Source organism: Canis lupus, chromosome 24, assembly GCF_048164855.1.
Source record: "Canis lupus baileyi chromosome 24, mCanLup2.hap1, whole genome shotgun sequence".
Lineage (NCBI taxonomy): Eukaryota > Metazoa > Chordata > Mammalia > Carnivora > Canidae > Canis > Canis lupus.
The window spans coordinates 31420275-31446512 of NC_132861.1; the positions used below are offsets into that span (position 1 = coordinate 31420275).

The 26238-nt window shown below is 48.4% G+C and overlaps 1 protein-coding gene across 3 annotated transcripts in view; it reads left to right on the forward strand.

The window, feature by feature from the left end:
* The window catches only part of SCARA5 (scavenger receptor class A member 5), a 122454-nt gene that overhangs the window by 92719 nt on the left and 3497 nt on the right, over positions 1-26238 (forward strand). The window contains exons 8-9 of one of the 3 annotated variants that reach the window (XM_072796164.1): positions 18522-18719; positions 25855-25950. In XM_072796164.1, the coding sequence (XP_072652265.1) occupies positions 18522-18719; positions 25855-25874 (218 nt within the window). In that variant the 3' untranslated portion in view covers positions 25875-25950. Of the gene's footprint in view, positions 1-18521; positions 18720-25854; positions 25951-26238 lie in introns of those variants that run through there. The other 2 variants (XM_072796162.1, XM_072796163.1) reach the window with 2 other exon arrangements.

The following is a 26238-nucleotide window of genomic DNA, read 5'->3' on the forward strand; positions in this document are numbered from 1 at the left end:
ATGTGAAAGTGCTAGTTCTGTTTAGTACACACAGGTGGTGAGTGAACACAACCAGGTACGTGCGGGGGTTGCTGTGTCATACATTATCTTGGTCAAGCCAGGGGACTCAGTTTACCCAGGGTGGGGAAAGCAGGCTGGGGCAGGGCCTCGCTGGTGGATGCAGAGTTCACCCAAGTGTGAACCACTTGGCTTTGGCCTATCATGGAGCCATAGCAGCATAAGGCAGCCAAGGTGCAGTGAAAGGAAGCACACTCTGAGACATCTGTTCCTTCCTTCTCTTTATCCTCATGCAGCGAGCGCAGGACAGATGCAAAGACAGACCCAGAGGTTATGTGGAGACAGTCAAGGGTCTCTCAGATGTCTCCTCCCCTAAGTTCATGTCTAGTGGCTGAAAATATGCAGGGAGACAGAGCTCACTCAGAAAAGTTGTCCTGTGGCAGACGAAGCTTCCAGTCCTGGCTGAGGCCAGAAATGAGCACCAGGACATGGTAGATGAGGGATGCAGGAACCAGGTGGACATGGAAACCAGGCAGGAGCAGCAGAGACAGCAAAGGCCAGAAGCCTATGGGTCAGGAACCCGGGATGCCATGGAGCTGGCCGGGGAAAGGAGCAGAGGCCCGACAGATTGGCCTCCCTCACTTCCGTCATAAAGACAAGATAGAAATGTGGCAGGAAGGAAAACATGAGGGAGGAGAGGGTTGCTTTATTCACTTATTTGGCAAACTGGTATCAAGGTGCTGGCTGACGGCTGGGAAACCAAAGATGAGTAAGGCCTGGCCTCATCTTGAGGAGCTCACTTTCTAGCAGGTGAAAAAGACACAGAAACACACGATCCCAGTGGAGTGTGATGAGGGCTCTCACAGACGCATGTACAGAGGCGAATTTTCCCTGCCCTTGTGGGAGTCACTTGATGGGGTGTCTTGACAAATTGGTGTCTGATAGGTAGGTGTGGAAGGCAAGGGAATTCCAGGTAAAGAAACCCTGCAGGAGACAGGTGAGCATTGCCCAATAAACCCAAATAGTTTGGTGTGATGAGATTTGGGGATGTAAGAAACAAAAAAATAAGGCCAGAGAGGACCAGAGGACCTCTGGGCCCTGGGAAGCCGGGATTGGCTGTAAGCAGGGAGTGACATGGCAGCAATAAGAGGTGACTGACTGGGGGAGAAGCAGGCTGGAGCTGGGCCCAAAGGGTAATGAGCCAAGGTCATAGGGAGCCTCAGCTGTCCCTAGTAACCCTCAGCTCTGAGACCAAGGCCAGGCACCCAGTAGGCAGACTGTCTCCCTCCCCATAGAAAGCTCTATATCCCAAGTTCACATTTCTCTGCTGCTCTTCCTCCTTCTCTTGGCTGAGCGTTTTTTCTTTTAGAAAGTTTTCCTGAGAAGAAGATGAGATGTGAGCTCTATAGGAGCAGCATCAGCCGTGGAGTAGCAAGACTAGAGCCAAGTCCCCTTCTGACCCTACTGGTGATATGGCATGGAGGCCAGGCCCTCTGCCTCCCCTGCTGCAATTTCCTCTTTTTTTTTTTTTTTTTTACCTCCTGTTCTATGCAGAGGATGGGATCTGGCATACCAGACGATCTGGTTTGCCAAGAGTTTATCTTAATCCTTCCAAAAACAAATCTACTGACTTTTCCTGAAAGCTTCCTAGTGACCCCTTCCAGGAGAGCTTTAAATTGCTATGTGCAGAAAACAGTTCAGCTCTGATTAATCCGTGCTGCCCTTGGTGTAACAGCTTAAAATAGATTCAAAAGAGCCTGGAAAAAAACAAAAGACCTGGCTCCTTTAAGATGCCAGGTGGCAGAGTGGAGGTTATGGGTGGGGGGCAGCTGCCCCAGAGTCAGGGGCAGCCTTGCTAGGTATTGGAGCTATTGGTATCTTATAAAATGGAAGGGAGGAAGAGCTGCAGTGTGGGCCTGTTGAGGAAAACCTGGTTAGGTGAAGAGGAACAGAGCCCTGTGGGGGATGGGTGCTCTCAGAGAAGCAGAGGGATGCTAAGAGGTCATGAGCAGGAGCTCTATATTACTATATTCTTCTCTCTCTCTTTTTTTTTTTTTAAGATTTTCTTTATTTATTTGGCACAAATAAAGAAAGCACAAAATAAAGAGAGCACAAACAGGGGGAGCAGCAGGAGAGGGAGAAGCAGACTGCCCCCTGAGCAGGGAGCCTGATGCACAGCTCAATTCCAGGACCCTGGAATCATGACCTGAGCCAAAGACAGATGCTTAACTGACTGAGCCCCCCAGGTGCCCCACTATGCTTTATTTTCATAGTAAAGTAAGCTAGAGAAAAGAAAATGTTATTAAGAAACTCATAAGAAAGAGAATATACGTGTATTCACTGAATGGTACTGTAATGAGTGAAAAAAATCTGCGTAAAAGTGAACCCATGCAATTCAAACCTGTGTCGTTCAAGGGTCAACTGTACCCAAATTCTATACACATGCTAAGTCAAAGCAGGAGCCAACCGAGGGCCCAAGCCAAGGGCTAGCTGGAACAGAAGGAAGCCAGTGTTTGCAGTTAATGTTAAGAATTTGGGGTGAGGTATGTAAGCGAAACTTGGGAAGATTTGCTTCTTTTAACTGTTCATGTGTGGGGAGGGCTCTTTCGCCCTATGAGGAGAGGTAATCAGCTTGTCCCCTAGGCACCTACTCTTTTCTACGGTGAGTGAGCAAGGGCATGTGTCGCATGCTACGCCTTCGTTTCTCTCATTTAGTTGACATATTTAGCTGACATGCTCTACTACCCACTGTTCCAAGAGGAGTCTAGAGGCAGCTCCCACAAGGACTGGCATTTCCAGTTCCCTGGCAAATGCATGGTGGTTTCTGGGATTTGCCCGAAGAAAACTTTTTTTTCCTTAAGATTTTATTTATTTATTTGAGACAGAGAGAAAGAGCACGAGAGGGGGGAGGAGAAGGGAAGAGGGAGAAGCAGGCTCCCCACTGAGCAGGGAGCCTGATGCAGGACTCAATCCCAGGACTCCAGGATCATGACCTGAGCCAAACTCAGACGCTGAACCCACTGAGCCATCCAGGCACCCCTGAAGAACACTCTTTTTAGTATACAGACCTCAGGCTGAAGGTGAACAGGGTATTTTTCTATAAAAACAACACCTTGGAACCACTGAAGAACTGAAGTTGTCGTCTTTGATGTGGGTTTTGTATGAAGAAAGTTTTCAGTTGAGACATACATTACAACCAGGCATGGTTAAACTGTTTATTTAGGAAGCAACTCAAGCAAACTTAGGGATTGTTCTTAAACCCCATGACCCTACACGCCCCCTTCTGTTGGAGGTAAAGCGTGCTGAAGGCACTGCAGATGGAATCCAGGAGGTCCCCACCCGGTCTTTTTGACGTAACTGGATCAGTTTTAGCTACCACCACATTAAATGCATGGCTCCATTTCCTGTCCTGTCTTTGGACAATGGTAAACACTGTTGGGGTGTCCTTGGAACCAGTTATCGAGATGGACTGAGTGCCCCGAGTGCTGTCTGCCGCTGTTGTAGAATTCTGATGGGAGAAAGAGAAGATGAAAGCGGGAAGCCAAGCCTGTGGACATCCTGGGAGGTCTTGTGGATGCTGTGGTGGAAGGGTCGTGGCTAGTTTCCTCCCTGACTCAAATGCTGGGGCAGTCCCTTGCCACAATGCCTCGGGCCCCCGATCCCCCATCGCGAGCCTTGGGGCTTATGTTGAGTTCAATGCTATCTCTTGAGAACCGACCACCCCAGTCACTGAGCTCGCCCTTTATCTCAGAATAACTCTCTAAGGTGTGTGTCATTATCCCATTTAACAGATGGGAAAACTCTGAGAGGTTAAATTACTTACCCAAGGTCAGATCTAGATAGTGGTGTACATGCTTTATGTACCTGGAGGCAGGTCTTGCCTTTAAGAAGTTATAATATGGGGGGCTAGGGAGGCTCCTAGACAAGGACTCTCAGATCCTGAACTTAAAGGAGATTGGAACTGAGAGAGGAAAACAGGGCAGGGTGGGGACAGTGTGGGAGAGGACAGAGGGTGAAAGTGCCTTCTTAACAAAGGCCACCCATCCTGGACAGGGGACCCAGAAGTAAAGGAGGCAGGTCCACAAAGACTTTAGAGTGATACCATATAAACTTCAGAGCCTCCTACATGCATGATAAAATGAAAATTCAGTGGCTTTGACTTCCTCTGGCTCCAGTGCATTTCTTTCTACTCTTAAAAGCCTATTGCCTCACTGACCCTTCACTGATCTTTGAAAGGCCCAAGAGCAAAAGCAAGGCAAAGGACTCCACCTCTCCACTGGACTGCCCAGTAAATTCCTACAAATCTAGCTCTGAACATTAGCAACATCTTCCCACTGTGATGGGAAGCTCCTGGTTCAGGGCTGGGCAGGGAAAGCATTTCATTTATTGTTTGATCAGACACATCTTTTTAAGAGATTTTATTTATTTGAGACAGAGAAAGCACAAGCAGGGGGAGGGGCAGGGGGAGAAGCAGGCTCCCTGCTGAGCAGAGAACCTGATGTGGGGCTCCATCCCAGGATCTTAGGATCATGACCTGAGCCAAAGGTAGATGCTTCACTGACTGAGCCACCCAGGCACCCCTATCGACACATTTTTATGGAACCTCTACGAGTAGTTGGGCAGCCACGAATAAAGCATTGGAGAAGCAAAATCAGACAAGACTCCCAGTTTCCAAAAGAATAGGCAATAGAGTTTTAATGTTGGGACGACCAACATTAAAAATAGCTTATTAAAAAAAAAAATCCAGTGTGTAAGTACAGTGCTAACATGGGAGGTATTTGTGCTCCTTTTTCTACCCAGCAAAGGCCCAATACCCCATGTGAGCCCCAATCGGAAACACTGTACAGTGGCCTCTGGGGCTGGAGCCCGACCCTAGTGGGACCACTTTACCATGCAACTCTTCCTTCCCGGACTCTCAGCTTCCCCCACCCGTAAAATGGGTACAATAAGTACCACCTACTTGAGCGGAGGGCTACAAAGATCAAAATGAAACCGGCTAACAAAAGTGCTTTGAAGAGGCAGAAAGCACCATATTAAGTTAAGAGCAGATTACCGTTAGGAAGTAGCATTTTATAAAACGCACCCACAGGCCAGACCACATTTTAAAAGCAATGCCCTCCAGCAGAGCCTGACCAGAAATTCCTTCGTTTGCTTGTGGGATGGCTTCTGTCCTTCCCATATGGACCACATTTCCCACAGATGTCAGGGAAAAGAGAAGTGTCATGTCTAGAGAAGGATGGAGCCCAACATCCCCCACCTCGGGGAGGTGGGGTGCAGAGCCCCTGTGCTGCGGGCCGGCGGGGGCCACGGGGAGTTCTTTCTTCACAAGAGAATGAAAAGTTCAACTTCCTTAATGGGCAGATGGTCCAAATTATCCCCGGGGCTCTACTCTGCAGCTGCAGAAAATCAGAGCCGATTTTCCCAGCCCCGTGTGTTTATTTCTATTCTACACAACCTCCTTTCTTTTAACTTGTTTTGCTTTGGCCTGGAAGGCAGGATAAACAAACCGAAAGGAGCTGTGATGTTTCGGGCTTAGGCTGGGTTTCCCTCCTCTCCTATTCTTTAGAGGCAAAGTTCCCTGGGCTTTGGGGGTCCTTCTGATGCACAGCCAAGCAGGTTGTGAGATAGTGAGGGATCCGTTCTGTTCCTCGAGCCCAGCAGAAGGCTGTGAATCCCATTCATACAGCCGATCACTCACTCACTCACTCGGTACGATCTGTTGGGCCCCGCCAGACTGCCTGCAAGTGAGGACCGACCACATTTCCCACAGATGGGGACCAGAAGGGTGCCGGATGGCTTTCGCTTTCACGGAGCTTACAATGATGAGTACACACAGACCTGAAAGAGGGAACGATGGTATAATATTTCTCATATGTGGGGAGCGCATGTTGGAGCGACAAATCAGGGGAACCCTCCCAGAGGAGGTGACCGCCACATGTCTTACAAGGCCCGACAACTGGTAAGTTGTGTAGCTGGTGCTTGATCCCTGATCTGTCCCTTCGTGCAATGCTTCTCTGCCCCGATGGGCATTGACATCACCCGTGAGCTGGTCAAAGCTGTGTCCCCTGCAGTGCTAGATTTTAAAGCACTCCGGGTGGTTGTTCCATGCATTCCAGGCCAGAGAACCACGGTCTTAACACCAAGGCTCCTTCCCTTACTCTTAAAGACACTAATTCCTGCAGACGCCCATGGGGCTGTTGGGCAGGAGGTGAAAAGCCCTTTTTGCATGCAGAGAGCCCTTATGAAATATTTGTCTGAAGTATTCAGACCGATGGGTGGCTCTGTGGTTTGAAAACAAAAGGCCTTTGCTCTTCTCCCTGGCTCTACCTGGTAGCAGCTGTGTGACCCTGGGCAAGTTGCTTGACTTCTCTGGGTCCATTTTTCATCTCTGTTAAGTGAGACCCATAAGGATAAGATAAGGATCTGTCCTTAAGAATCAATGAGAGAATGCATGTATGATACTTTGCACGGTGTCTGGTGTGGAGTAGGAACTGATTATATATTAGTTGTCTTTGGTGCCTGTCCTTGACGTGAAATATCCTGGATGGTGTCCAGAGCATGGCTTTGCTGTAGTTGGGGTTTGAGGCAGTTCTGAGCCAGATGTGGACAGGCCCCAAGGGCAGTAGACAGTTCTAAGGCTAGCCAAGCCCTGGAAACCGGTTCTGAGATGGTAGCCATTGGCCATTAAGCTGTCTTCTCCGACCCACTGAGGACCCAATAATGAAGCTACTCCCTTGGCTGTACTCCTACTGGATGCTGGAGAAAGAGGAAGATATTCTGCATCTCATTTCCCAATAACTGCGAAGCCCAAAGCATATAGAGTAAAACAAGGTAAGGAATAATCTGATGAAAAAACAGTGGGGCCATCCAGAGATGCCAGCGCCCTGTAAATGAAACCAGATGCTGGCTGTAAAATCCTGGCGTGGGTTCCCAAAGGAGGCAGGATGAGCAGCTGTCAGGCATGGCACAGAGTGGAGAGGATTCCTGGGTTTACGGTGGTATAGGGCGTTCAAGACTGACATCCAGGGCTCCTTCCAGTTCTGGGGTTCAGCGATTCAGAGCCAGGGGAATCTGGGACAGACCCAGCCTGCTTTGTCTAGGACTTTGCTTTTCCTACATATATATTTACAAGGCAAAGAGAGCAAAGAAACTTTTGTTCCGAGAAGAGAATCACCACATATTAGATTTGTAAGGTCTGTGCTAAGAGCCCCAGAGCGACCTCAGCCAGAGCGCTACATTCCTGGACCATTCTGGAGCTGCTTTGCTTAAAGAGTCACATTCAGCTCACATTAGTGAGCAGAAAGTTGCTGACAGCAGGAGCCAGTCTTCTGCTCACGCCCTTGTCCTCTCCCTTAATATACTGAGCCAGGAACTGTGCTCTGGGGAGAGCAGAGGAAGTCAGGAGATTAATCCAATGGCAGGGGCGAGCCCCCCTACCCCCAATCCCCACACAACAGAATTAAAGAAGCTTGCAAGGAGATGATCTCTGCTCAGGCGACTGTATCCCAGCCATCCTCAGAAACACACAAAGACCTGTCAGAGGTGACTTGTGGACCTGTGGGCCTCTGTTGGACCTTTGTTCAAGTTCCCGGACAGAGTACTGGACAGGCAGGGTGGAAGATCACAGTGGTGGGTGCCCAAGATCACAGTGGTGGGTGCCCATGATATACCAAGTCCTTGACATGTGCTATTGCTCCCAACCACCACTATTATACACATTTTAAGAAGAGGGTAGGTGTAGAGAGGTTGAATCTGGCTAATAGTGGGGTCAGAATTCGAACACCGCTTCTGAGTCCAGCTCTTTCTACTTTCCCCTCTTTCTATGCCCCCCTTTTCTACTTGCCTCCCCACAGGGATTTTCACCACCATGTTTTCCTCCATCCTAATTCCCAAATCTACTCAGCACCCAAGAAGTAAGTAGCTAACCAGCCCTTAGATTGATGGATGGTACTCCCAGATCCTTTCTTGGGCATTTTTGGTAGCAAGGACCAGAGACTCACTGGGTCACTTCAAGTAATGGGGGCTTATAGTAAGGACACTGGGAAGACTTTGGAAGACCAGGACTCATAATACATATGGGCCTTGCAGAGCCTGGGATGCAAAGGTCATCCAGATTCCCAGGCAGTTCTGGGGGTTACAGCAGTGGGGATTCATGCTTCAGTCTAGTGTCTTATTTCCACCTAGGCTCTTTAATTTCACTGTCTCTGCCTCTTTTTGAGTCTGCTTCTGCCCAGTTATCTCCATATGGCCCCAACCCCCCTTCCTAAGGGAATCTGGGTGGTCCTATAATCATCATCATAGTGGTATAGTGGTTCGAGCTCTTGAGCCAGACCAATCATTCATGGCATTACCCATGTGTAAGGAAGTACTCACAGGCTGGGAGCGTGGCGTACACCTTGACCTTGTCTAATGTCAGTCTTATCACATCTGATGTCAAAGATAAACAAAGTTGGATGCTCGTTAAAGTGGTCAGGACAGATGTTAAATTAGTAACATACGCTTGCAATAGGGAAAAGAGGCCAGTGTGAACTGAATGCAACTTCCATCCGTACAGAGGTGACTGACTGGGTGTTTTAAAGGGAGAGTGAGGGAAGAAGGAGGGGGGAGTGAGTGAGGTTTGGTAGAGTCAGAAAAGTGAGAAATGACAAAAAGCAGGAAGGGGGTTGGCCCATGTGAAACCCATCTGGGTTGGCTAACTGGTTCTTATCCTTAGGCTCCTCCCCTCCCACAGAGGCTGGGAGACAGGACCCTATCTTCAGGTGTTGGCAGGAACAAACAGTAAATTCTTTTGACAGCCTTGAGTTTTCTCAGGCAGGCACATGAAGGGAGGCTAGGGTCATTCTGGGAATATGGCCTTGAGGTATTAGAAATTATGTTATTTTTTGTTCAAGACTTTATGGGTCAGAGTTGAGGCCTATTTGAGAGGGCTCAGGAGCCTGGCTAGGGTTTGGTCAAGCAGAGAATCTTCGTCACTGATCCCGTCAACAACCCCGGGAAATGAGTATGACAAGTGAAAAGATGAAGTATCTTAGTGCCTCTAGAGTTAAGAACACTGGCAGTATGGATTGACCAGCCCCCACCAGTCCCCTCCTACAGACTGGCTGCTCTCCTCACCGTGCCACACCACCTGCCTTGAATCTCCTCTTGTGGCGCTTGGCCTGGAATCACCTTGTGACATTTTTGGGTCCAGAGGAAAAACATGATTATATACCTCTCTGTCCCCAGGACTGGGTCAATACTTGATTAGAGATCAAGTGGCAATAGGGAATTTAGAATGAACCACAGAAAGACAGCCCAAGTAGATGCAACCCAGGGTCTGGTGCCCTAGTCACTACGTGCATAGGGTGTGCATGGTCTCTATTCCGGGGTAACATCATTTCTGCCTGAGCTGGTGGGATCAGTGGAAGGGCACAGTGTGCATTCTGAACAGTCAGGCCCTGAAGGTTAAGACTGGAACCAGAGATACAGGAAAGATCCAGAGACATAGAGGAAACATGAGGCATTCAGCTGGGGATTCCGATCATACCCACTAACAAAGTCACGCATCCATCCACCCATCTGCCCTCCATCCCATCCAACACTTAATCAGCATGTTCAGCCAACTGGGCACGATATTAAGTATCGAGGGATCATGGACAAACAAAACACCATTCCTGTGCCCAAGGGAAAATCGGCTGTCTTTCCATAATGCTCAGAGATCGCTGGCTTTGCTTGAGCTCTCTCAAGCAGTGGCCCGTCTGAGGAGTGCCAGTCTGCCGTCATCTTGACCCCCTACTGGTTTAACCTCAGACCAGCTCAACTCTGTGTTGTGGCTGAGGCAACACTGAAAGTGGCCCACATTGGAAGGAGCAGTGGTCTAGAAAGAAAGGGATCTGGGCAGCCCAGATGGCTCAGCGGTTTAGCGCCGCCTTCAGCTCAGGGTGTGATCCTGGAGACCCAGGATCGAGTCCCATGTCGGGTTCCCTGCATGGGACCTGCTTCTCCCTCTGCTTGTGTCTCTGCCTCTCTCTGTCTCTGTCTCTGTCTCTCATGAACAAATACATAAAATCTTTAAAAAAAAAAAAAAAAGAAGAAGAAGAAAGGGATCTGGTCTGGGGTCCAGTGACAGCTGGTTACTTCCTCTCTCTGAACTTCAGTTCCCTCATCCCTAGGTGAGGATTTGGACTGAGGACGTCTCTACCAGGTCTGACACTCTGTGCTCTTATCCATTGTGGGCTGTCAGTTCATTAGATGGCTTTGAGGGCGAAGATGACACTTATTCATCCTTAGCCCCTACTACGATTCTGGAATGTGGTAGGATTCCGTAAGTGCATCTGGATGGATAAGTACATGAATAATTAAAAAGAGAAATACATACATTGACAAAGATATATATATATATATATCTTTATATATAGAGAATTAATAAAGATAATGCATCTTCAGCACCCCAGATCTCTGCATAGGAAGTAGAATCACCTTGGACTTCAATAAATATCAGCCCTGCTGTCAAAAGCTAAGGTTGGTTTATCTTTCCCCTGCCCAGAAACAGAGACACGTTCATATTCCTATACAAACTCAGCAATAGCCATGCTTCACAAGGGCATCACTGCATTCTTGGTCCTCCCATAAGACTTAGGAGAAGCCAAACTGTTCCTATGAATTGGGGGTAGAAGCAGGACAGGGAATGAGGAGGTAGGTTCTATGGTCTGGTGCTGCAGCTAGGCAGAAAGTTCCATGCAGAGATGAGAACCACTGATGCTCTGGAAAATTTTTTGGTGAAATGCTTGATCCTTTTGATCTGGGAGAGGGCAGGAAGGCTGCCCAGCTGGAGAGGGCTGGTCTTCTGCCCTGGGTTTGGTTCATCAGACTCCTCCCCTAGGGTTACACAGTGAGGCAAAGAAGTGACCACTTCTAATGTAAGCTTTTTTGAAAGGGCTCTTCTCTGCTCCTCTGAATAAATGCGGAGCCCCTCTGACTCCAAATCTGGGGTACCAAGGCAAATAGAAACAGACGCCTGATCCTGTAAACATCTGGATGTCACTGCTGTGGAGAGTACTAGGAGAAGCTCTGCTCAAGACTTAGCAGGCCAGGGACTGGCCCGGCTATCAAGTCAGAAAACTCTCCAGGTTGTCCTCCAGGTTTTTGATGAGAAATAGTTCCTTGGGATTTCCGTTAACCTCAGATCATCCAGACAGTGCTCTTTTTACAAAGAGCTGGGCGGGGGCCAGCCTTGCAGTCACTCCCGCCCTTTCCTTTTTTTTTTTTTTTCCTTTTTTTTTTTTTTTTATTGGTGTTCAATTTACTAACATACAGAATAACCCCCAGTGCCCGTCACCCATTCACTCCCACCCCCCGCCCTCCTCCCCTTCTACCACCCCTAGTTCGTTTCCCAGAGTTAGCAGTCTTTACGTTCTGTCTCCCTTTCTGATATTTCCCACACATTTCTTCCCCCTTCCCTTATATTCCTTTTCACTATTATTTATATTCCCCTTGCAAGCCGTGGGCACATGTCCAGGTAGATTCCAGTCTACAGGATAGAGACCCCAGAACAAAAGAATGAATGTGATTTTCTCTTTACCCAGAGGGTTCCCTTTATGAATCAAAATCAGATATCCACGTGGGGATCTGTGAGGGGCAGGGTTTCTGGTAGGGTTGCTGATTTTCATTTTGCTCAGGAAAGATTTTCCAGGGTTCACTGAGGTGGGATGCAAAGAAAGAGATTAAGGGCAGGGTGTGGTGGTGCCTGGGTGGCTCAGTCGGTAGAGCAACCGGCTACCTTTGCCGCAGGTCATGATCCTAAGGTCCTGGGATCCAGCCCTGCATCTGACTGCGTGCTCAGCAGGGAGTCAGCTTCTCCCTGGTCCTTACCATCTGCTCCTCCCCCTGATCATGCACACACACTCTCTCTCAAATATATAAATAAATAAAATATTTAAAAGAAAGAAAGAAAGAGGTCAATGGGCCTCTCAGACAATGCAAAGGCAGTTCTTCAGGGAAGTCACCTGCGGTTGCAACAGCCTCAGGTCTTCATGAGCACTCTTGCCCTTTGCCCTCCAACTGGGCCAGCCCTCTTTCCATCAGTCTAGGGGTGCCTGAGTTTCGTGCAGTCCAAAATCTCTGCCTACCATTCGCCTTTCCTGTCATGTGCAGGGAGGTATCTCCTTGACCTCAAGTGGCCCCACATAGTCCTTGGGGACCTTCCATTTGTCCAGACCCCTCTCTAGGGGGGGTGTCTGAGGAAGAAGCTCCCTGGACTTACAAGAAGTGCCCTGGGGTGGGGGGAGGTGTCACAAACCAGGCTGAAACCGCTTCTCACGTTTCAATTGCATCTGGTTCTGTGGGGGCTGACACATCCGTGGGGGGAGAGTGTTTCCGAGTGGTGGTTGGTTGCTTGGTGGGAAAGCTCTGCCCTGGGGCAGAAGCTGCTGGGAAAAAGAGTTTAAACCCTCTGCCCACAGAAACCCCAACCTTCCAACAAGTCCTGACGTCCTTCCCTGGCCAGAGAGGGAGGCACTGTTGTAGTCATTCTGTGATTCCCCAAATGTGTTGTAGGAGAAGGCACCATTGCTCAGGCCTGTGGTAATGCTTGCCTGTGGCCTCCCCTGCCGCTCTTCAGAAGGCCAGGGATACTGTTCATGGAATAGCTCCTTGGACTGTCCCTGGCCCTGCATTGGTGCAGTTCTCATCATCATCATGTCAAACCAGCCTATGTCTTTCCAAGAGAATGATCCACAGAGTTGAGCTTTTATTGTGGCAAAGAAAAAGATGCAAAAACCAGCCTGAGTGGCAAGTTCTATAAGATGGAACTAGGATAGAATGTGCCATGTTTTTTGGATGAGTCCAGGGTAGGTAATGTGGATTTCAGAATTATTTTCATTCTTTTGGGGCATGCAGCATCCCATGAGCTGATGACTGTGTTCAGCCTCCATTGTGTGGAGAAACCCTAAATATGGAGGGTCTGGGAAGATTTATAAGGAACAGGTTCCAGTACTCAATGAGCCAACCTAGGGTTGGGAGGCATGGTAGTCTTGGGGCCATAACTTTGCTTGGTTTATGGGGATCATGGGACATAAACCAGAGGGACATCCTTGAAATTGATGCTGTGAGTCCCATAATTGTGGTTACCACATGTGTCCAATTTTTTGAAGTTGTCCTGTTTCCAAATATTCTTTTGCCACTTCCATATACATTGAAGCCTCCTGTGAATTCCAATATTTCAGCATCCAGATGACATATTCCAGATTTTTTTCCAGTACCCACCATAATCATATGACAGACCACATCCCGTTTTCTCATTTGGAATGTATGTTCATTGTACCGATAGCCTAGCCCTGGGGTCCAGAACCCAGGACTGTCCCACCAAAGAAGCCATTAGTGAATGAGTCAGTAGAAGGAGCTGTGATGTAATAAAGGGGGTTTGGGAGCTGTGATATGCTCTGATGGCTAATTCTTCAAGCTCATACCAAAGCCCTAGGATCTGAGAAGCTACGTCCAACAGACAGGACTTGCCCACCTGGGTCTGTGTTTTCTGAGTTCATTCATTCATTCATTCATTAATGCCTTCATTTTGTACAGTTTGGGCATCTTGGTGTATACGCACTGTATCCGGCCATTTGACCTGTCCCCTGAATGTGCACGATGTCCTAAGAAGGTAGATAGACAATTACAATGAAGTGATAAATACATTCATAGAAGAGGCCCTGAAAAAAAAAAGAAAAAAAAAAAAAAAAAGAAGAGGCCCTGGCCAGGTGTGAGGGATGCGGAGAGGCTTTTGGGGGAGATGGGCCTTGTAGGCTGGGGTTTAAAGGACAAGAAACACTTCGGCCAGAGCACAGAGAGGGGTTTTATTGAGATGAGGGAGTCCATGTACTCCTCTGGCTCATTCGGGTCTCTATTCAGGGCCGCCTTTGTTCCCTCCAATCCCAAATGGCACCTTCCCTCACTCTCCATTCCCTTCCTTGTGTCCCTGCCCAAGATGGCACCTGCCCTCACTCTTCATTCACTTCCTTATCTCCTCACCCAACATGGCACCTCCGCTCACTCTCTATCTCCTTCCTTGACTCCTCATCCAAGATGACACCTCCTCTGATTCTCTGTTCCCTTTCTGTTCTATGCGCACATCACTACCTGGCCAGAGTTATATTTTTGTTTCCTATCTTTACTGCTGACTAGCACTAAGATACCAGCCCCTGAGGGCAGAGACTTTGTTCATGGATGTATCCATAGCCCCTAGAACAGGACCAGGCCTTTAACAGATGGTTAGTCACTTATTTAGCTAAACAAAGGCATGAATGAAGTGAGTTCAGGCTGGCCCGAGCAGAGCGGATATGGGGAATCTCTGAACAGCAGCCTTGGCTTCCTATGCCACAGCCAGCCCCTTCCTATTATTTTGACCTGACACCCTGGACTCTGCCTGGCTTGCTTGGAGACCCACAACATTCTCCAGTCTCACTTCTCTCTCTACTCACGACCCCACACTGAGGTTTCTGTTGGAGGCCAGCCTGGTGTGGCCCACTGCCACTGTGACAGGCTGCTGACAGAGGCGAGGCAGGTCTGTGAGAAATCAGGGCTGACATCTCAGCTTCGGCCAACCCACCCAGGGCAAGCCCCCAGCCAGGGGCCAGGCCTCATTTGCTGCTGCTGGCTCCAGGTTAGCTTGTCATTACCGCTCCCTGGGGAGTTCCTCTGTCTCAGACCCAGTCTCTGCCTTCCAGCTTCTCTCCATGTTTTCCTTCTCCAGGATTCCTGTGTTCTGTTGCTCATCCTCAGCCTTTTTTGACAGCCTGGTAGGAGCTTGTGTTTTCAGCGAATCCATATGGGGAGAATGGTCAGGGATGAAGAATGTGTAGAAAATGCCATTTAACATTTCAAGAAGCCTTTCGAAGTCATCCATCTGTGATCTTTCAGCGCCTTGAGGATGGTGTGGTTTTCTGGTGACTTCTTTGGTTCCCCAGTGCAGAAAACTCTGGGGTTTCCCCAGCCCAGGCCACACATAACAGACTTGTGGCCAATTCTAACTCCTGCCCTTCCTTGTGTGGTACAGATGTGGGGCTTTATCAGTTCTGCCATCTTCTCCAGGGACCTGTGAAGGTCACAGTCATTAGAAGGGGGGATCTCCTAGCCCACCAGCCCAAAAAAAGAAAAACATAGTCCAAAGGTACAGTACTTAGTGGGCACAGAACCTGATCTGATTTGCTGTTTTCTCTGGCAGTTCCCATAAGGGTCTTTCTGCATCATGTCACTTGCTTGTCACCATGTCATAGTACGGTGATTTCACTGCCACCCTACAGGTCCCAGGTGGTTTCTGACTGAAAGAGAGAGAGAGAGAGAGAGAGAGAGAGGTGACTTTGACCTCTTTCACCTCTTTCCTGGCCTTGGAATCACTGAACACTGGAGCTGGAGAAAACCTTACAGATCATCTACTCCTGTCACTCCCAAATGCCTGTCCATGTCATTGGGACACTTGTAAAAAAAACACAGATCCCTGACTCCCACCACCAAGACTCTGTTCCAGTAGGTCCAAGTGGGCCCAGGAATCTGCATGTCACAGGCATTCCTAATGACTCTGATGTGTGACCAGATTTAAGACCCAACGACCCCTCCAGTATCTTGTCAAGTGAGGGAGTTCTGGTTCCCAAGGGTTGAAGTCTACTACCTTGTCACTGGATGGTGAAAGGACCTTGGAAGAAACATGAGGGGACCCGTTGTTCCTCTGACACTAACAACGAGTATGACCTGATACTATAAATTCCCAGCCAGACCTTGGCTTTGAGATGATCTTAAGTCTTGTTTCAGCTGCTCTCGTGTTCTTCGAGTCCCCCAAATATTCCCTTGGAGAAATAACAGAATGCTTTGTACTGAAAAGGAATGAATCTTCATTCATTCATCTGTGTAGCACATTTACTGTTCATTTCCTAGAGCCAGGCTCTGTGCTAAGTGGACTTTATGGATATGAATGTGGTAGTGTTTCAGCCATTAGAGAAGGAGAAACAGCCTAGGATTAGCTGAGGATCAGCAGTGAGCCAGGCACCATGCTAGAGCCCAATACACATGATTTCATCTATTTTTAAAAAGATTTTATTTATGTATTTATTTTATGGGGATGGGGTAACTAGGTGATGGACATTAAGGAGAGCACATGATATAACGAGGACTGAGTGTTATATGCAACTGATGAACCACTGAACTCTACCTCTGAAACTAATAATGGACTAAATGTTAATTGAATTTAAATAAAATTAAATTAAAAAAATAAAAGAGAGAGAGAGAAAGATCATGAGTCGGGAGGGAGCAGAGGGAGAGGGACAAGCAGACTCCACGCTGAACACAGAGTCCTATATAGAGCTCAATCTCACAACCACGAGATCGTCACCTGAGCCGAACTCAAGAGTAGGACACTCAACCGACTGAGCCACCCAGGTGCCCCCACATGATTTCATTTAGTCTGCATGGTAGTGCTATGTGTTGTCCGCATGCCACAGTTGGGAACATACCCTTAGAGAGAGTGTGAGTCTTTCATAAAGTCATTCATGTAGAAAGAAGAGCCTTCTATGTGCCAGGTACTGTTCTAAGTTCTTCATGTATTGCCACGTCTCACTGATTCTATGACACACAATTTCACATCTCTGAAGCCTAGAAGCATCTAGCAATTGACGTAATTTGCCACTGTAACTAGCAGAACTTTTTCCTTCTTAGTCGCATGTACAATAGTGACATGCCTTCCAAAAAATGGCATCTTTGATTTGATGAATTACTGTCTCCCACTTATAGATAGTGAGTGGCAGGGTAGAATTCTCAACCAGGTCAGTCTGGCTTCACACTTTCATGCTCACAGCCCAGTGGGAAATTAGGCTGAGACACTTCCTGGGGACCTCCCCATCCTACCAAGCTGCATAGCAGGGCCACCTGCTAGGACAGTCTGGATGCTCTCTTGCTTTTCTCTGTTCCTGCTTCCCCCTCCTCCCTGGCAGGCATGACTGCTGGTCACCAGATCCCGAAAGGTGGAGAGAAATCCAGCAGTCACATTCCTTTGGGATTTACCCAAATGAGTTAAAAACTTACGTCCACACAAAAACCTTCACAGGAGGGTTTATAACACCTTTATTCATAATTGCCAAAACTTGGAAGCCCATGTCCTGTGGGAGGTGAATGGATAAATAAACTGTCGCACATCCAGACAATGGAATATTATTCAGTGTTCCAAAGAAATGAGCTGTCAGGCCACACAAAAACATGGAGGAACCTTAAATGCGTGTTACTAGGTAAAGGAAGCGTAACTGGAAAGGCTGGATACTATATGACTCCAAATGTGTGACATTCTAGGAAAGGCAAAACTATGGACAGTAAAGAGATCAGTGGTCATCAGGGGCTGGGAAGTGGGGCGGGATGAATAGGAGGAGCACAGATGATTTTTAAAGCAATAAAACTATTCTGTATGATACTATAATGGTAGGTACATGTCGTTAGACATTTGTCCAGACCCATAGAATGGACACCAAGACGAACCCTAAGGTAAATAGTGGACTCTGGGTGACAATGACATGTCAGTGTACGTTCATTGATTATAACAAATACATTGCTCTGGTGTGGGATATTAATAGTGGGGAAGCCTGTGCTTGTGTAGGGGCAAAGAGACTTGGGAAAAAATTTTTTTTAATTTAAATTCAATTAATTAACATATAATGTATTATTGGTTTCAGGGGTAGAGGAGTGATTCATCAGTTGTATATAACACCCAGTGCTCATTCCATGACATGCCCTCCTTAATGCCCATCAGCCAGTTACCCCATCCCCCACCACCTCCTCTCTGGCAACCCTCAGCTTGTTTCCTATAATTAAGAGTCTCTTATGGTTTGTCTCCCTCTCTGATTTCATCTTATTTTATTTTTCCCTCCCTTCCCCTATGATCCTCTATTTTGTTTCTTAAATTCCACATATGAATGAGATCATCTGATAGTTGTCTTTCTCTGATTGAGTCATTTTGCTTAGCATAACACCCTCTAGTTCCATCTACAGATATGGGAAATTTTCTGTGAACTTAAAACTGCTCTGAAAAAATGAAGTCTATCTTTTTCAAAAGATGTTATTTATTGATTTATTTACTAGAGAGAGCAAAAGAGAGAGCTTGCACACTCATACCAGAGCAGGAAGAGGAGCAAAAGGGGAAGGGCAGGGAAAGAGAAAGGGAGAGAATCTTAAGCAGACTCTGTGCTGATCATAGAGCCCCACGTAGGGCTCCATCCCACAACCCTGAGATGGTGACCTGAGCCAAAACCAAGAGTCAGAGGCTTAACTGAGTCACCCAGGAGGCCCAGAAAAGGAAGTCTATTGAAAGAAAAAAGGAAAAAAAAAAAAAAAAAGAAAGGGTAGAGAGAAGCAGGCAGATCCAGGACAGGGGTGAGAGCCCAGGGTTTCTGCTGGCCATGGTCCTGGTCCCCTCTGCCCTGGGCAGGGGTGGAGTGGGGGGCAGAGGAAAGTCAGGGCGGGTCCCTGGGCAGCCCCGGTGTGTCCAGAGCACAACAGTGACTACAGGCTGCTCCCAGCAGGTAGCGTGGAGGCCGTGATGATCCGCCTGGTGAACGGCTCCGGGCCACACGAGGGCCGCGTGGAGGTGTACCACGAGCGGCGCTGGGGCACCGTGTGTGACGACGGCTGGGACAAGAAGGATGGCGACGTGGTGTGCCGCATGCTGGGCTTCCGTGGTGTGGAGGAGGTGTACCGGACAGCTCGATTTGGGCAAGGTAAGTCCCCTGGGGGAGGAGGACACGGGCAGAGGGCCCAGGAATCCTGGCACGAGTCCTCTCCACGGCAGTCCCGCCAAGTGTCACCTGGCCCCTGCACTCCAGCCCCGTACTTCCTGCAGTGAGAGGCTCGCTGTCCCCCAGGCAAGCTGGTATGTCCCCACACACAGACTGTTCTGATTATTAGAACAGTCTCCCCTTTCTCGAATTGACTTCCTTTTATTTCTCGTCTCATCAGACTCCCCTGCAGGCCCTCGCTGGCAGCCCTGTGACTCAGGCACAAACCCTCTCCCACTTGCCTCTGACATTTTTGTGATGGGGCACAGCGAGGGCTGAGTGCTTAGATAGCTCCCCTTGTGTCCAGGCTCTGTTCTAAACACGTTACTCATATTCACTCATTTCATCCTTACAACACTAGGAAGTAGATACAGATGCAGCCCCGTTTTCCAAATGAGGAAACAGAGGCACAGACAGGTTGAATGACTTGCCCGAGGTCACACAGCTAGCAGGTGGCAGAGCCTGGATTCACACCCTAGCAGGTGGCTTAGGAGGCCAGGCTCTTATCCATTGCGCTGGCTGCCTCTGACCTTCTCTGAGTTCTTTCTTCTTCAGGTGAACATCTCCAGTAATTCCATCTGGTCTTCATGTCAAGACATAATCTCAAAAGCCTTCACCATTTTGGTTGCTTTCCTTTCAACAGGTGGTATAAGACGCTGTGAGGGAGGGGTGAGTGCTTAGATAGACCTTCTCCAGGCAGACGACTGATTTGAACCATCCATCCCTTTCCTGCTTTGAGGATAGCTCTACCCCAGCTGCGGCCCCTTCCATGGCACTGTATCTGTCCCTCAGGCCAGCTCTCTGCATTAGTCTGCTCAGCTGCTGTAACAAATAGCACAAAAACAAACAAACAAACAAACAACAAATAGCACAGACCTGTGCTTTAACAACAGAAAGTTGTTTTCTCACAGTTCTGGAAGGTCCACAATCAAGGTATCAGCAGGTTGGGGTTCCCCTGAGGCCTCTCTCCTTGGATTGTACTTGGCTGTCTTCTTCCCATGTCTTTACATGGTCTTCCCTCTGTGTGTCTCTGCCTCCTCTTCTTGGAAGGACACAGTCCTATCAGATCAAGGCACCACCCCCATGACCTCATTTTACCTTAATCACCTCTTTAAGGGGCCTGTCTCCAAACACAGCCACATTCTGAGGTGCCAGGGCTTAGAACTTCAACTTAATAATTTGAGGGAACACAATTCAGCACATGGCACTCTCTATACCTTGGCGTGCTTGCTGTGACCACCACCCAAGCTGATAGGAAGGTCTACACACAAAATGGGATCACTTATTACACACCACTGGCATGCGCTGAAAACATCCATAGCACCACCTACACTTCCACACTCGAATATAGCATTCACATGCACACGTGCTTTTTCCTCCATCAAACTGTGAACTTGAAGAAACCTGTGTGGACTCACAACTAAAACAATAGTCCCACGTGCACAAATGGAGTACTCCCCACACCCATATTAAAGTGTGCTGACCCGTGGCTCTGTGATCTTGTTGCTTCTTCACTGTGGGTCTTGGCGTCCCCATCTGTAACTTAAAAGGACTTGTGGATTCTGTGATGTGCCTTCCAGCTTGAGCCCCTTGGGATCTGAAACACTCTTGCTCACCTGTCAAGAGGACCTAAGTTCTGACAGGTGTGGGGAGGGATTTGGACTGACCCACTCACACTCAGTTGCCAGGTCCCCCTGATGACCTGTGGAGGAGCAGCTGGCCCTGCTGTGGGGGCTCCTTGTGTCATGGAGTGGAGCCAGGCGTGTTCGCTGTCTTGCCTGACACCGCAGCTACCCGACCCATCGTGCTGAATGTCTAATGGGACTCGTGGTGCGGCGTGAGACGAGGGGCTGATGCATCCTCTCCAGATAGGGAAACAGAGCCAGGTCATATCTAGACTGGCTGTGGCCCCCTCCACTCCTCAGTGTCACTATTCCCTTCATTCCCACCAGCAGCTGCTGTAATTCTGCTTCTGAATCTCATCCCATAGACCTCAGTCACTGTTACAGACTGAATGTGTGTATCTCCCCTGAATTCATATATTGAAATCCTAATCCTAAGGTGATTAGGTCATGACAATGGAGTCCTCATGATGGGACTCATGCTCATATAAAAGGGACCCCAAACAGTTCCCTCTTGCTCTTTCCCCAAGGACACACAGAGTAGTAGGTGGTCTTCAACTCAAAAGAGAGCCCTCATCAGAACCCAACTGTGCTGGCACCCTGATCCCAGACTTCCAGCCTCCAGAGCTGTGAGAAATAAATGTCTGTTGTTTAGAAGCCACCCAGTCAATGGTACTTTGTTACAGCCGTCTCAACAGGCTAAGATGATCCCATTCACAGAAAGTGACTCGGGGTGAAATCTGTTGTGACAGCTGGCAGAGAGCAGCTGACCGGCCCCACCCGTCCTGTCCTTTCCACCGAAGAAGGCCAGGGCGCATGGGGAGTTCACAGAGTCCAGCTCCTCGGAGGGCAGCCCACCGGGAGAGAGCACTTTCCTCCCATTTAAAGCTTTGGGCCTCATGGCAGCCTCTTTTCTTCAAGGAAAATGTCATTTCTGTTTACCTGAGCAATAGGAACTGTCAGGACAGTCCTTCTTTTCCATTCTTGGCTTCAGTGAAGACTCCTTCCTAGCAAGTGGAAGTAAAACCTTGTGGGGGAAAAAAAATCAGACATCTCTTTTGAAGAAGCCAAAACAAGTCGTTTGACTGTCATGAGCAGTGTTCGTCTCAAACTGAGACTCCGTGGCCTCTTTCATTCCTCCTTGATTTTTGTAGCATGTGATGTGTGGGGAAGCTCTGAAATTGCCACTTTATTATTATTTTTTTAAAGATTCATTTCTTTATTCGGGGTGGGGGAGTGGGGCAGAGGGAGAGGGAGAGAGAATCTCAGACTCCCTATTGAGTGCAGAGCCTAAATGGGGCTCGATCCCAGGACCCGGAGATCATGACCTGAGCTGAAACCAAGAGTCGGCCACTCAACCAACTGAGCCACCCAGGCCCCAATGAAATCATGACTTTAAACCAGTCAATGCCAATCCAGACTCCCTCCCCCATGCAGGTCACATTTGCACTGTCATTTCCCCATCATGGTCGAATATCTTATGTCATGTGATAAATGAGACCTCCACAGGTCAGCTGGCCAGGTGTCACTAATGGGCTCATATCACAGAGGGTAAGAGAAGGGGCTGGCCTAGCTGAGGCTCATTTGAGCCCTTGCTCCTAATCCAGGCTACAGAGTCTGCTTCTAGGCACCTCCCATTGGTGGGCACTAGGCTCAGTGCTGGGACTAGGGTTGAGTAAACCTACTCTCCAACCTCAGCAGGTCCAGTGTAGAGGGAAAGGCAGGTGTGTTTACCAACTCTAAACAGCATGGTGAAGGCTCTCATGTTGTGATGGCTATGGGGGCAGAGGGAAGGGGATGTGGCCTCTCTGGGCAGTGGTGGGGCTGTGTAGCAGATCGGGATGCCCCTCGGACCACAGCCCCCTTTCCTACTAGGGCCCCGACTCCTAATCCCAGTCTGCTCATCTCCAGCCTCAGTCTCCCAAGCCCTGGCCCCTCCTTCCATGGCTGAGCTTCTCTCTGTGCCCTCTAGATGTGCTTCCCGCCCTGCCAGCCAGGACTGCCGGCCCATCCCCCATCTCGCTCTCTTCCCTTCCCCATCCCTTCATCTGGCCAGTCCGTGGGTTCCACAGATTTTCCCAGTGTCTACTCTGCTGTCCCTTGAACCTGTCCCACTCTTACTGCTCTTGCCTTAGGAGCCCAAGCAGGGTAGAGCAGTGCTTTAGGAGCTCAGGCTGTGGGTCAAACCCAAGTTAGAATCTTCAATTCGGGGCACCTGGGTGGTCAGTGGTTGAGTGTCTGCCTTGAGCTCAGGTCATGATCCTGGGGTCCTGGGATCAAATCCCACATTGGGCTCCCCACAAGGAGTCTGCTTCTTCCTCTACCTATATCTCTGCCTCTCTCTCTGTCTCTCATGAAGAAATAAATAAAGTCTTTAAAAAAAAAAATCTTAAATCTGCTGCTTCTAGCTGGTGACCTGGAGTAGATCGTATAACCTCCCCTAGCCTTAGCCCTTCTACTTTTTGGAAATGTATTTTTTAAGAGATATTTTATTTATTTATTCATGAGAGATACAGAGAGAGGGGCAGAGACATAAACAGAGGGAGAAGCAGGTTCCATGCAGGAGCCCGATGTGGGACTCGATTCCAGGACTCCAGGATCATGCCCTGGGCTGAAGGCAGACGCTCAACCTCTGAGACACCCAGCCGTCCCTAAACCTTCCACTTTTGAAGGATGATGGCAAATGCCACTGCCTCACCTCCACCTCCAGCTTGGCTTCTGTCACCTTCCTCCTCGTGGCTGCTGGAATTTTTCTGCAACAAGACCCCTCCTACTCTGCCTCCCATATCCCTCTCACCCTTCAGCCACATGCTGAACACACTTGTTTTCTCTGAGCTCCCATGGCTGTTTCGTGTTTCCTTATTTTCTCAGGTTCGGTCTGGAATGCCTACCCGTCTGTCTTCATCTAGCTCATTCCTATTCAACTTTTAAAGTCAGCTCAATTATCAGCTCTTGAAGGGAGCTTTGCTGGCTGCTTCCATCCTCGCCCCATTCTGAGCTCCCCTGGTGTCATGTCTGTATCGTGGCACCTTTCATATGCTCCTGGGCTCGGATGCGTGTGTGAATATCTTGAGGGCTTTACCTTCACAGCTCCAAACCCCAAGACTGTGCCTAGGATATAATAGATACTGGATAAATGTGAGAGGGAGGGAAGGGTGGGAGGGTGGGTGGTGGGGACTAGGGAGGGAGGAAAGGAGGAAGGAAGGAACTTCTGTGTCGACCTAACGTGGGTCCTCCCCAGTAGAATACAAGAAACTGCCAATCCCTGGCAGTTCTCTTAGAGCTCTGGCACCATAAAATTTTCCCTGGACAGGGCTCAATCATCAAAGTATCAGTTTCTCTGGGAAAAAGCAAGGAAAGAGCCAAATGGGAGAGACTTAAAGGTGTTTTTAAAATTTAAATTGGTCTAAGAGCTGCTAGAGAGGGAGGAAATGTAGATGGAGCAGATGGCGGGTGATGGACAGAAGGAGGTCTAGGAAGAGATGGAAGGAGCCCAGTGTAGCCCAGCTGGGAGGTAGCCTTGGATCTGCAGAGAAAAATCTTTCTGTGAGACAGACAGACAGACATATAGACAGACAAAAGGCGGTAAGGATGAGTCCAAATGCAGTTAGATTTGCAGGGGAGAGTGCAAGTTATGGAACTGGAAGTGGTCACTTCTAATCATGCTATTATTACTGGGTTTTGCCCTTCTTTTCTAAGATAAAGTCCAAATACTGGGAGATGGCTTTGTGCACGAGTCAGCAAACACTAAAGGGCCAGGGAGTAAACATTTTAGGCTTTGTGGGCCAATGGTTTCTCTCACTACTCAACTCTGCTCTGTGGCACAAAACATTATCTAACAGTGGGGCTGTGTTCCCATAAGATTTTATTTACAGAAGCAGACAGTGGGCCGAATGGCCCAGAGTCTCCCACCCCCAGCTTAATGTTCATGCTGTGTACTGTGGACCGTGAGTCACAAGCCCCCCAACTGCCTGCCCGTCAGACGTGTGGGCCATGTCTCTTGCCCTTAGTCGTTATGGGACAAGTCACTTAATCTTTCTGAGTTTTCCCATCTCTTAAATATCTGTTTGAAACACTGTCCTGGCTACCTCTGTGTGAGGCTCTGATGGGAGCCTGGAGGAGTCAGAGTAGCTTATTCCTCCTATTAATATTCTTCCAAATAAATATGTAGAAGCTCAAACGTTAGCTCCATGAGGCAGAGATTTTTATTGTTGTTCCATTATTTTTTTTGTTCACCGATCGAGTCCCAACACCCAGAATAGTGCTGAGCATGGAATTGGCCTTCAAATAGATGTTGAATGAGTGAATGAACAAACAAATGAATGATACAGATAAAATAAAATCTCCACTTACTCGTCCCAACAATATCACCTTCAGACAGACCCTGGTTGGTGTCTAAGAGTCCGAAGACCTGGCCTCTGGTCCCGATTTTGCCCCCGACCCCCAAGATATAATGTCATCCTATTGCTTCCTTTTAATGATCCGGACAGTGGGGGAGCAAAGTACCTTACCCTGCTTGGTTTTCACAGGGCTTTGTGAGGGAGCTTGCAGAGACACCCGTGTGGAAGTGCAGACCTAACCTAGGAAAGGGCTTCTCAGACTTGAATGTGCACATGAATCATGGAGATCTTCTTAAAATGCAGATTCTAATTCAAGTCTGGGTGGATGCAGGCCTCCGCATTTCTAAAGAGCTCCCAGGTCATGCTGACACTCCCGGTCTTGGGGCCACACTTCCAGTCATCAGATGTCCGTTTTAAGGCTAAAGTGATGATTGGTGCACAGAGTGGGAGTTCTAGGCTCTTGGACATGGTAAGCAGCGGGTTAACTGGCCGTTCAGCAATGCCCCCATGCTGCTATTATACTGTGCTGCTGATTTAATGACCCTACCTTTATTTTATTAGCTAAAATTCCCGGACAAAACACTAGCTAGAGTATGGAGTTTCGTGATCCTATATAGGCATTTGAGCTGGTTACCTTGGGCCTGTTCTGTATTTGTCAGCTTCCTTTATTTGCTTCTTTATTTGTTTTGGGTGTGACTAATCCCACAGAGCTCTTGGGCCTGCAGGCTTTTCCTGGGTAATTTGTAAACTGATGTGTTTTCCAGGAGACATTTAATCTGCAAATTATTGCTGGGCCTCAAAAGGCTTATTGTGTAAGAGGCACCGGGTATCTGGCCAGGGAAGAGGCTCTTGTGAAGAAGCAAGAGCCAAGCCAGTGGAAGGGAGCCTCTCCTCCCAGCTCTGTCCCCACATTCACTACTCAGCCATCCCATGACAACAGACACTCAAAATCCCTGCATAACGAAAATATGTCTAAACCACATAGCTCATGCGGTAGGCCATTTTGTGGGCAGCAAAATGGTTTAGATGTTCCCTTGACATTCTTTGTAAAGGGATTTCTCCCATGCAGTTCAGAGTGAATGATGGTTTTGAAGGTTTTTTTTTTTTTTTTTATAGGTGCCCCACAATTCCTCTAAAAGAAGAAGTTGTTTGGATGCTGAGAGATGGGACAGGGAGGAGAAGGGCTAGGGTCAGTACATGGTGCCAGTCCCTGAGCTACCTTTTTTATAGGGTTTTGGTAAATTTCAAAGCCCTTTAAAAATCAGGAACAATTTATTACCTCATCTGACTTGCTCAGGTTGACAAAATAGTTTATGACTTTTAACCCCTTACTTTTTGGGGCCAGTTCATAGACCTAACAAGCTAGGGTACTGGAGTGACCAACAATCCTGGTTTATCCAGAATGTACCTGGTTTTAGCACCGAAAATCTCACATCCTGGGATTTCCCCCCCGCCCCTGCCAAGTTTTAAAACTTGGTCCCCAAGAGGGGGCTGAGACCT